This window comes from Coffea arabica, chromosome 2c, assembly GCF_036785885.1.
Source record: "Coffea arabica cultivar ET-39 chromosome 2c, Coffea Arabica ET-39 HiFi, whole genome shotgun sequence".
NCBI classification, from domain to species: Eukaryota; Viridiplantae; Streptophyta; class Magnoliopsida; order Gentianales; family Rubiaceae; genus Coffea; species Coffea arabica.
In genome coordinates, this window is record NC_092312.1 from 66,554,233 (window position 1) to 66,566,296 (window position 12,064).

The 12,064-nt window shown below is 35.4% G+C and overlaps 2 protein-coding genes across 3 annotated transcripts; one reads left to right on the forward strand and one right to left on the reverse strand.

The window, feature by feature from the left end:
• The first annotated feature begins 3,039 nt into the window (after positions 1-3,039).
• Positions 3,040-10,441, forward strand: LOC113727493 (pentatricopeptide repeat-containing protein At4g21190). 2 transcript variants are annotated; one of them, XM_072076167.1, is made up of 8 exons: positions 3,041-3,454; positions 5,623-5,710; positions 6,659-6,743; positions 8,022-8,066; positions 8,151-8,249; positions 9,031-9,174; positions 9,266-9,478; positions 10,031-10,441. In XM_072076167.1, exons 4-8 carry the CDS (start codon positions 8,061-8,063, stop codon positions 10,400-10,402), a joined length of 834 nt encoding a protein of 277 aa, XP_071932268.1. In that variant the 5' UTR covers positions 3,041-3,454; positions 5,623-5,710; positions 6,659-6,743; positions 8,022-8,060; the 3' UTR covers positions 10,403-10,441. The 2 variants fall into 2 exon arrangements, with proteins under 2 accessions (XP_071932267.1, XP_071932268.1); XM_072076166.1 differs by lacking the exon at positions 8,022-8,066 and having other exon boundaries at positions 3,040-3,454.
• A 544-nt stretch (positions 10,442-10,985) lies between these two features.
• Positions 10,986-11,843, reverse strand: LOC113729614 (uncharacterized). Its single transcript, XM_072076168.1, has one exon. It carries the CDS (start codon positions 11,707-11,709, stop codon positions 11,188-11,190), a length of 522 nt encoding a protein of 173 aa, XP_071932269.1. The 5' UTR covers positions 11,710-11,843; the 3' UTR covers positions 10,986-11,187.
• Between the last annotated feature and the right edge of the window lie 221 nt (positions 11,844-12,064).

Consider the following 12,064-nt stretch of genomic DNA (forward strand, 5'->3'; position numbering starts at 1 on the left):
AAGTTTAGACCTCTAGTAAATGTTCTTTTTTTTTTTTTGGAGGAAAGACCTCTAGTAAAGTTAATGTAGCAATTTAAATCTCAAATTTATCAAAAGACAGAGAGACAGAATTTTTTTATTAGAAGACAGAGAAATTATAGAAAGATTATAAAGTTGATACATGATAAAAAGTGACAAAGAGTACCTATTTTCATGAAAAAAAATCATGGTGGAATAAGGTATCTCCACCCCATTCATCGCGCCGTTCCCCATCTCTATAAGAGATATATACAAAAATATAGGTTAATTTCTACTTGTCAATGCCCTATGTAACTGAATTTTAGTTAGTGTTTAGTTTGGTTGTGGTTGTAAATGAACAATATTTATGGCCTTGGTTTCAACCTTAGCAGTTCTATTTGATTGCTCTTGAATTTAGAGCTACAAACCAATTGAGCCGCGCACAAGCAGTTCGACTCCGAGTTCGAGTCAAATTCGGTCAATATCGAGATCCAAATCGAGTTTAAGCTAATCAAGTCGAATTTGAGATACAAAAAATACCCGACTCATTAGTTCGCGAGCCGGTTCGATTATATATGTTAATTTTTTATTTTTATTTTTAATAATAAATTATATATATATTCTTAATATTTATTATTTGTTAAAATATTAATATTTTATTTATTTTTTAAAAAATAAAATAATTATTTTTTAGTTCTTTTTAACTGGAACTTTACATTGAGAGATTGAATTCGAGTTTCATAAAACTAAATTGAGACTCGACTCTGCTTGGCCAAAATTTGACTTGTTTACACCCCTACTCTTGATTACCTCGTGTTGGTGCTGGTACCACTAGCAAGAAGGCATTACATTTACTTTATAGGTGGCAAATAAATCCATTTAGATAATTTTACCTATACCTACCCATGAATAGTTGGATATGGGTGTATTAAGTTTTTACATATGGATATAAAATGGGTTACCCAACAAGTAGAATATTGCCCATGCCTTAGCATGGACTTATTTATTTATTTATTGTGAATTTATACAAATATAAATAATTTAAATATAAAAATTAACAACATTTCTACATGTTCATTCATATTAAATTTAAAAAATTACTGTAATTTAAATGTACAATTATTTACTAATTTTTAAAAAAAATTTATTCATTGTGAATTTATACAAATACCAATAATTTAAATATAAAAATTAACAATAATTTGACCTATTCATTCATATTAATTTAAAAAAATTTTAAAATTAATGTATATTAAATGTTCAATTATTTACTAATTTTTAAAAATGTGTTTACATGCTTTTACTATAATCTGATAGTATACATCAAATAATATACCACATATCAAAAACTTGGTAGATATTTTTTTTTTAAATAAATGTTCTTTTAGATAATTTAAATTTTTATAATGACCATAAACCTAGAACTATATATTCATATTTAACTAAGTAGAAAAAAGATCTAGCAATCCATTTTTCTTTGTCAATAAATATTTAGTTTTCAATAATATTGATAAATCTATCAATGTAACAGTTAATTCTTTTTTTACACTAAGTTAATTTAAAATTAAGAGAAAAGATGATGAGCAATTTGAATACTAATCAATGATATAGTGATGAAGTGAAGTAATTTATGGGATATGTAAGATTTCAATAATTGTGATTTAGAAAGGTTTTACTATACTTCTATGTAATAATTTGCTAGAATTAAGATTATGGTGGTGCAAGAAAGTAATTTTTTGGGATGTAAGGTTTCAATAATTGTGATTTAAAAAGGTTTTACTATACTTTTTTTTTATAATAAATAGAATAATATTATTAATTATGAGATCAAATCTGCAAACAAGTGCAGAACTAATAAAAGGTGGAGGAGAGTTTTTCCATATATACAATCTAAAAGATTAACAGCATATTTGACAAGGTTGTGCGTAGGAATATTAAAAGATCTAGGAATTCATGAACCTTCCCAACACATGAAATTTTGACATAAGATAATGGCATCATGAATCAACAAACCACATGATGAATCATCAAATTCCAAATGGTCCATCATTTTAATGACCTTTTGTGAATCTCCTTCCAAAACAATCTTATTGAAACCGAAATCATGTAGTAATTGAAGAGCATGTTTGGCCGCATATGATTCAACTACATTTGGCTCCAATATCCCGAGAATTTTTTTGGAAAGTTCAGCAATGAAACCTCCTTTATCATTTCGGATAATAACACCGACCCTTGATGATTTATCATCCATAAATGCAGATCCATCAAAGGTTTTACTATACTTGTATGTAATAATTTGACAAAAAGTAGATATTATTAAGATAAGATTAGTTATTTTTTAAAGTTATTTTAAAATTAAAGATAATTTTTAAACATATAATATAATCATTGTAATAATTTGATGGAAAGCAGCAATCATTAAGATAAGATTAGTTAAGATTGTTGGTTTTTAAAGTTATTTTAAAATTAGAAATAATTTTTAAACATATAATATAATCCAAATAGAATTAGCATGGATAAAATTCAAATGACCCGTAACCCGTTAATTCTTTTCAATTAAACATGCCACGTAGGAGTGAGAAACACTGTGATTAAAATAACTATTTTCACACACACACACACACACGTAGATTTGAGTTGTTCGTGAGCCGAGCTACTCGAGTAGCTCGGTCAACAACTCGACTCGAACTCGGGTTGACCGAGTTCGAGTCGAGTTTCGAGTAACTCGACTCCAACTCGGGTTGACCGAGTTCGAGTCGAGTTTCGAGTAACTCGACTCCAAATCGAGTCGAGTATCGAGTCGCATATTCCGAGCTCGTGGCTCGTCGAGTAGCTCGACGAGCCAGAGTTAATTAAATAAAATATTTATAATTTAAATAATATATATTTATTATAATTATAAAATGACCATTATGGGTATAGGTTATATGAAATTTACAATATTACCTTCTTTATAATAAAATCCTATAATGGCAAAAAAGTAATAACATAATTGTAAAAAACACTAAAAAGAAAAAATGTCTAAAAAAAAAAGGAAGAAAAGACTTTCTTCCTTCTCTGTGCCGACTGTGCGACTTTCTTCTCTGTTCGAAGAAAGCCTAGCAAAAAAATTCACTTTACCAGCCGGCAGCCGACTCTGACTGATTTAGATCTACACCCTCACTCCGTTCGTCGCCGACGCCGTTGCTCGCCGCATCGCCGAGACTCCATCGCCATCGCCATCGCCATCGCCATCGCCATCGCCATCGCCATCGCCTTAACAAGTCCCAAGTCCCAAATCGAAGCTGCTCTCTGCCTCTCCGGCCTCCGCCAGTCCGCCGCGCTGTACGTCTCCTGTCGGCTGTGTCCTGCCGTGCTGGTTCATCGCTGCCGAGTGTCGAAGACGAAGCACCAAGATCTCACTAGTTCATCGCTGGTTCATCACTGCTCATCTCTGGCTCATCTCTGGAGCACTTAGGTAAGTGCTCCTCTGTTTTTGGCTCTGTGTCTCTGGCATTAAAATGGGCCAAGATCGACTAGGAAACTTGTTATCCTGAATTGATAAGGGGACGAAATCTGAGCTTCCAATTGCAAACTCTAACTGTTGTAGTAGTTTAGATTAGGTGTGATATAACATAAGCTTTGTATTTTATACACAAGAAGCTCTCTCCAGTTGTGCAGCCTTTAAAAGTTAAGGCCTTGGGGTTGAGGCTATGTATAGACATTTGTAATCTTGTAGAAAGTGGGGTTGAGGCTATGTGTTGGTGTTCCACTTCGGGTGTTTTGTTTACGGAGTCTTGAAGGTCTTAACTTGCTTGTTTGATGCTAGAGTTTGCACCCTTGCGACTTCTGAAAGATTTACATTTCTGGGACCACACATGTATTAGCTTTAAGTACAATGTGATTTCTGTGCTATTTAGTCAATTTTTATAATTTCATGGCTGAAAGGAATAAATTTGCTTATTTTATGTGTTCCTGGGTAGTTAAAACCTTTATTTGAAGTTTTTGTAGTAGAAGCTACATTCCATCAGATAGTTGTTAGTGTTGTTTGAGGATTTTGCTCTAGTATCTGCTGCATTTTCCTTTTTTGCCTGCCGTTTGTATAAACTTAATGACTATTGTCTAGTTTTGTTGCATTAGTTCGTGCCTGCATTAATTTTTTTGCTCAGAAATATTAATTGTTAGATCTGTGTCGTTTTCTTGTGATTCTAGTTTGGAACTTGTTCTTTTCATTTTCTTGTTATTCAAGTTATATTCCATCAGAGAGAGAGGTGTAGCTGTATTTGAGCATTCATTTTTGCATGTTGAAAATAAGATCTTGAGTGCTGTTGATTGCTATTTTTAATTTTACTTTTATTACAAATGGATTTAGATCTGCTTTGTACGTAGATGATTATACTTGTGTTTATGCGTGTAGCTGTGCCAAAGTTTATCGGTCTTCATACATGCCCTTATGACCTCCTCAGTTGAGCACATGCGCATGCCTTTCTCTCTCTTTAGATTCAACTCCTGGATACTGAGTTGACTGGTTGCATCTCTACACTATTGCTGTCATCTCCTATTATGATTCTTTTAAGGAAATATGGTTTTACCGACATTAATCCCAGGGTTCCATTGTTGGGCAGGACTTAACAACTTATTATGGTCCTATGCTATGAGGCATTTGTCGTGGTAGAAGAGTTCCTTTTCTTCCCTTGTTTACCCGCGTATAGAAGTATAAAGCTGTTTACAGTCACCTTTGATCTGGTTTTTTGGTCAAATCGAGTCAAAAAGCTTGATAAGACTCGACTTGATAAGGCTCGATTAAAGATCGAGCCTTATCCAGTTGAGTCTCGAGCCTAAGGAAATTCTTCGAGTCGATCTTCGAGTATCGATTTTCGGGCTCGATCGAGCTCGAGTCGAGCTCGAGCCTCTGTGTGTATGAGTCGAGTCGAGCTCGAGTATAGCGATACTCGAGCTCGACTCGACTCGATTACATCCCTAACGTAGATATCCACTAAATCCAATTAATCAATTTAAAATTATTTTTAGCATGCTTGTTCAAGTAATTTTGCTAAAAATTCCCTGTCCCACCTCGCGGCCCGAAGCCATTCCTACTCAGGTCCCACAAATATCAAACTTATTGTCACTTGATCAAACAACAATGGGTAGATAATTACTACAAGAGAAGCTATGATCTATAATAACCACTATGCAAGGCAATTGGGGCTGATGCCCAGTGGATATAACATGCCCGTAGTCCGTACTCTTAAATGCAATATTAAGTATACTTCCGAGAGAGACGATTATCCCATAGTGGATATAAACCTTATGCCACGCTGGGCCAATATCATATGCCCGACCTTGGAATGGATAAATTCCACTAGTGCTAAATTTTTTAATAACCCATAAGTTTAGGGGTTATGTGAAATAAATTATTACCTCAATTATGATGAATTTTAAGATGACAAAACAATTAAAAAAATAGGAAAACAAAGATTAAAATGCATATTTTGCCCTTCTCTCTCTGTCTTTCTGTCCCGCCACCACCGTATGCGCTTTGCTGTGCTTTTGCCATATGTGCTTTGTCGTGCTTGTGCCAACTGCCTCAAATCACACATCTCTTCTGAAATTTTTTTCTGCTGTGACTCTCTTTGTATCTTTCAGTGCCGCCACCACCATACCATCACCAGCCCCACCGGCAAGGGTTCACCACCTTTATTTTGCCCAGAATTCCGGCAGCTGGTTAACTCAAGTGAGCTTCATCTTCCCCCTTTTTATTACTTCTATCATTTTCTGTAATTTCTTGACTTGTACCAAATATGTGGCTGCTTCCATTGCACCTCTCTGCCTGACTCGTGTTAGTCCAACGACCTGCCTTCAATCCCATTTTCTTGACATGAAGGAAAAGGGATATTTTATTTCTTCATTTTGGTGTAAAATATTGTTGGTTTTTTTTTTTTGTGTGGCTTTTCTTCAATTTTATCTGAATATTGAAGTTAAAAGACCATTGTTCATATGGTATGGTAAAATGGCTTCAGTACATCACGGTTGCTGAATTCGGCGTGTACCTAATGTAGCCATTCTTGCTTCTTAACTATCTACTATCTAACTTTCCTATTGTGCCATAGATTTAGAACTCCCCCCTATTGTTTTAATGTTACATCCTCCAAAAAAAAAAAAAGAATAGATAAGGTTGTTTTGCAAGTCAGAAGCTTGATTAAGCACGTAAACAACTTCTGATGCTGCTGGCTGAAAAGAGAGAGAGAAAGTGAAGACTCGGAGTCTTTCTTGTGCCTCCTTTGTCCATTTTTTATGCTAGTCTAGTGTTGCAAAATAGTCCTAAAGCGAATTGACCTTGTTTTTTGGTCTCAGAAATTGAAGGGAAACAGGGGAGTCAAAAAAAATAAAAATAAGAAAACAGCTGGTTTGGTTTAATTTGATAGAAAAAGGCATTTTATCGCAGAACTGAAGGTCTTGTTTGGGACCCTCCCTGCGTATCCCAGACGCTCTAAAGCAGAGAAATATTCTCTAACTCTTCTTAGTTTTTCCCTTTTGTTAAATTTATCTGCTTTCAAATAATGTGAAGATTGTAACTGTTAAAAAAAGAAGGAAACTTTAATAGGTTGCATTCAGAGTTCTTATTATGATGATTATTGGATGATGGGCTTTTCATACTAATCTGCTATGGGTGTTCTCTCAGAATGCTTTGTTTGAGGTTTACTCCGGTTAGTTTCACTAAATGGTGGGAACCGGTTCAATTTCACCGCATGAATAAAAATGTTGTGGTAAGTTTCTCCATTCCCTGCAGTACATATTTATTACTCTTTATTGGGTTTAGTAGTTTTCTAGGTGTCAGTGGTCTGTGACATTCTGGATAATGTATAGTACTATATAGGACAGTGCTTTTAAGCATCTGACTTTCAACAGTTTAAGATTTCTATCTAGATGTTTTCAAGCACTGTATTAGGACCTTTTCCATAATGCTAACAGTAGGACTTATTTTTTGACAACTGCAGTATTTCTTTGCTTCATTATTTGGTCAGGTGTTAGAATTGGCTCAATGGTTAATTTTCCTGCTTTTGTATATACAAGGAGCTTCAAATTAGTGACAGAGATTGATTCATATGGTTTTCCTACTTCACAATTGGAATAAAGTTATCCACTATAGTTACCTGCTTATCCTAGGAATATGGTTTGTAGGGTGAGTAAGAAGTTGACTCGATTGAGTCATAACTCAGATGGTCGTTAATGTTCGCAGTCTGACAGATTATTTGCAAAATACTAGATGGACCTGTCTTTCTTTGTTCTCCCCTACTATGACCAAAATCTTAGGTGTTGCTCTTTCACTAACTGGTAATTCAGAACTTGTTTGTTGCATAAGATGTTATATGATTTTAGTCAAAGCTGTAGATTTTTAGTATGCTAATGGAACACTTCTTTCTTCCATATTTTGTTTGGAACCTTATCTCCATGGCACAATATGTTACTGCTCAGATGAAACGGACCTGGATATCATTAACTTGCAGATAAATACTTATGGACCTTAATAAGATTTTTATTAAAGGAATAAGTAAAATTTTGGTTCAGAAGGGCCCAAGATATTAATTCAGCCGATCTTTACAAGCATTGTAAGTTAATCTCAATTTCTCAGATAGGGGATTTATATACATCACCTGTTTGATATCATATGGCACTTCTCTTGATGAGTTTGCTGAATTTAAAGCTTAAAAGCTATTATTAAACTAATGATCTATAATCTCTTATTTATCTTTTCTCATAAGCTATCCTATAGCGTAGCCTTGTACATGGCAAAATATGTTTGTTGTTGGATACTGTTCTAGTAAGCTACAACCTTTGTGTGGTAGTGGTCAACTGTATGGTCCACCTGACTCATAATGTTCCCTCTCATGATCATAAAAAATATAAGTATATATCTATCTATCGCATTAGACAAAACTGGCGCCTCGTATGTCTTTATTCAGATTATACATAGGCACATGTCAGTCAACATCATCTGCATCGCTTTTGGAAATTTAATTATAATTTGGCTGGAATATGTACAGAGACAATGATCAAACTGAAACTTGCAAGTGAAAAAGGTTATGAAGGTAGATGAGTTGATTCTGGTTTTTGTCATTGTGAGAACTTTGTATTTTTCTGTCTTCTGCTTAATACAGTTTAATATACCTCAGGTATGTGCTGCTAAAGGTCCTCGACCAAGGTATCCCAGAGTTTGGAAAACCAGAAGGAAAATAGGGACTATCTCCAAGTCTATAAAACTTGTTGAATGTGTAAGTTCTCTTTGCCTCTCTAGAATGTGATTTAGGTACTCTTTTATTGCATACCACTTTTGAGTTTTGTTGGACTGTTGCATATGGAAGAAGCTAATGGTTTACCTTTTTTTTTTTGTCAAAAATATGATAGCTATGACTAAGATTTTTAACAGCTTCAGAAACTATAATTTTCATACCTGAGCTAGCCATTCCATTTTGAGGCTGACCGGAAAACAGAAAGAAGTTTTTAATACATATTGAAAGGAAAACCATTATCTGGAGTCTTGTTCTGTGCGCAATGCATGGAACTTCGATGCTAGTCCAGCTAGGACAGTTTTGAGCGTGAATATAAAGTTCCATACATTTTGACTGGAAAATTCCTAATGCTTCTGTCTTGGAATAGGCTGAAATTAAATTTTAGGGAATTCTATCTTAGATAATTGGTATTGGTTCTATGATATTCCAAGTTTACCTATGTAATTAATCACACATTCTTGATTTCTTCTAGGGACTTACTGAAACTAAATGACTTATACTGTAATTCAGTATTGGAGAAAGGAAAAGACTATTTTATCGACAGGATAGTATATCAAACTGGAAGATATGATGTATCTTTGTGCTCGAATTAAATGAAATCTTTATAGTCTAGAATGTTCCTCAGCTCTCATGAGGTTCCCTTCATGGTTTCGCAAAGTCACCAGAATGCTTCTTGTGTTATGGCTTGTGATTTCCTTTTTTTTTTTTCAGCCGAAGCCAGAATTGAACCACTTAAAACTTTTTTTGTTAACAATCCTTGTAGATAAAGGGATTATCGAACGTCAAGGAAGAAGTTTACGGTGCTCTCGATTCATTTATTGCCTGGGAACTGGAGTTCCCTCTAATTACAGTTAAGAAAGCTTTAAAGACCCTTGAAAATGAAAAGGAATGGAAGAGAATAATTCAGGTAATATGAATCCAGTGGCCCTTGCTGCTGTTTCAAGGGTTTTTGGTGTCCTTATCTTATTAACAAATTAATAGGACCCCTTTGATTGCAGGTCACAAAGTGGATGCTAAGCAAAGGTCAAGGAAGGACCATGGGAACCTATTACACGTTGCTTAATGCTTTGGCTGAGGATGGGAGGCTTGATGAGGCTGAAGAACTCTGGACTAAGTTATTCTCCGAAAATCTGGAAAGCATGCCTCGTCTTTTCTTTGAGAAAATGGTATCCATATACTATCGCAGGGAAATGCATGACAAGATGTTTGAGGTACCATTTTTGCTTTTTCATTTGCATTCATCATTTGGTGCCTTTTTTCCTTTTTAGTTCAGTGGAATCTCCTCCTCTCTCTCTCCGCCCCCTGCCCCCCCTCCAATAAAAAAAACCACCACCACACTCACACATGTTTTTCACATTTATTCAACTCATTTTGCATTTGGCCTGTGAAAGCGTATAGACCTGGCATTGAAACCAACAAATATAGTTAGTTCAGTTCCTAAATCTGGATGAGCTTGAAACTGGGAACATTACTTAGAAGTCAACATCCATTTCTAGTTCATGTAATGGACCAACTTTATTTGGCAAACATACAAGGTTAGACATACTATTATATCATTTAACTTATGTCACTTTATACTTCATTGCTAATATTTTGGTACCCTTAATATAACCTTTTCACTCAGAAGATCTTTGGATGCCATTTGCTTTGCTTGAGTTGCTGTCTTGCATTCCTTTCTGAAAATATTTGCTTTGTGGAGTTCTCCAGTTCCTAATTACATCTAAAAGGGATTTTGCCTTTACGAGCTCCTGTATTAAACATAGGTATTCGCTGACATGGAAGAGCTTGGAGTAACACCTACTAGGTCAATTGTGAAAATGATTGGAGATGTGTTTCAGAAGCTTGGTATGATGGACAAGTGCCAAAAGCTGAACAAGAAATATCCACCACCAAAGTGGGTATATAGATATATCAAGGGAAAGCGTGTCAGAATTAAAGCCACAGATCTTTATGATTCTGATGATAGAAATTCTGTAGGTGATTCTGATGATGATGCTAACAGCGCTTCATCTGGGTCAACTGAAAATACTGAAATTCAGATGGATGAGCAGGGTGAGGTTGACCATCATCAGAATCAAGCTACTGATGTACGTTCTTTGGAATCTGTTAAACCAATTGAATCTAAAGTCTTCTGAGCCCTTTTGTACAGTTAAAGTTATTTGATTATTCCAAAATTCATGCTCAATATATGTATATTTTTTTGCCTGGAGAAAGTCTTGACTTGAACTCCACCCCATGTATGAGCCTGGAGGGAGAAAGGGAGAAATTTACATGGCTTCAGCCTGCGTAGCTCTTCCTTTCCCTTGGTGCATGCAAAACTTACAAGAGTGAAAATATTTGAAGTTTTTATTACTAGAATGCACGCGGATTGGTTATAAAACCCCAAACTTTTTATAGGCTGCAACGGTAATTTTTTTTTTTTTTTGGCTAAACAAAGGGAAAAGTTCACTTTTCGTCCTTAAACTTTCGTTCCAAAATTTTTAGACGCACCATATTTAGTATATAAATTAATTATTTTGGATCACATTTAATCCAAAAAGGGTAAAATATTCAATTTGGACGGAAAAAGTCGATGATTTTGATCGAGAAATTATTTTTATTTAACAGGTATGGGCTAAACACGTGATTTTCTCCATCCATATCAAGTAATTTACCATTTTTGGATAAAATACGGCAAAAAATAATTAATTCATATACCAAATGTAATGCGTCTAGAAGTTTGGATACGAAATGTATCTTTATTTCAAAGTTTAGGAACGAAAAGTGGATTTTTCCGGATAAACAAAGTTTAGGCGGACAGGCTTGATTAACAGTAGGCTATAGGTCGAACAAAGGCTAGCTTCAGAATGAGCTACTACAAACGAGATTCCTTGGCATTTGAGAAAGGACAGCGTTTGTGTGAACACCCAGAAAATGAAAATTAGACTGATGGATTGATATCTGTAGAAAGGAAGCTGTAAACAACCAAGTCGCATAAATTCCCCTTGAGATAGCTATACTTTCTCAATGTGCCCTCCTTCAGAAACCCAGCTTTCTCCAGTACCCTTTGCGAGGCTATATTTTCCGCAGCAGCATAAGCCTGGAGCCTTAAAACTTCAGGGAAGTCCTTGAACACCTGAGGAACAGCCAACTTTAAAGCCTCAGTAGTGATGCCTTGGCCCCAATATTCAACTGCTAAAGCATATCCTATGTCTGCTCTGCATCTCTCATCCCCTGATCCAGGGAAAACTGATACAAAACCCTTCGAAAGATCGTCGACACAGATCGAACGACGCCAAGGATGGGGTATACAGACTTCCCCGATGAAGGTCAATGCCTCCTCTTTTGATGCCAGAGTCTTCCATCTGATGGACCGAGTCACTCGATCATCACCTGCCCACAGAAGTAAATCATCCGCGTCCGACAGCCTGAATGGACGGAGCGTGATGCGTGAAAGGTCCATAACAATGTGAAAATGGAGGAAATGGTTGCAGAACAAAGAGTGGTTAAAGAAAGGTCTCCCAAGGAATATGCTAGCCTTTTAAGTCAAATGGAACGTTATATATTGTTGTACAACTCAGTACTGCCATACATAAACAAATAATCAATCAATCAAATTTATAGATAATGTGTCTCTGCTGTGCACTGCAAGAACACTTAGTCAAGTCCAACCTTGTTTTACATAATCATGATTTCATTTTGACGAGTGGTGCATACGTCGACCATCAGAATTGGCGTGCTAACAGTACTGATTAACACAACTATCACTGCGAAGTACTATGTTTAAATCCTTCATATACTAGTTGTATAAAAAAGAG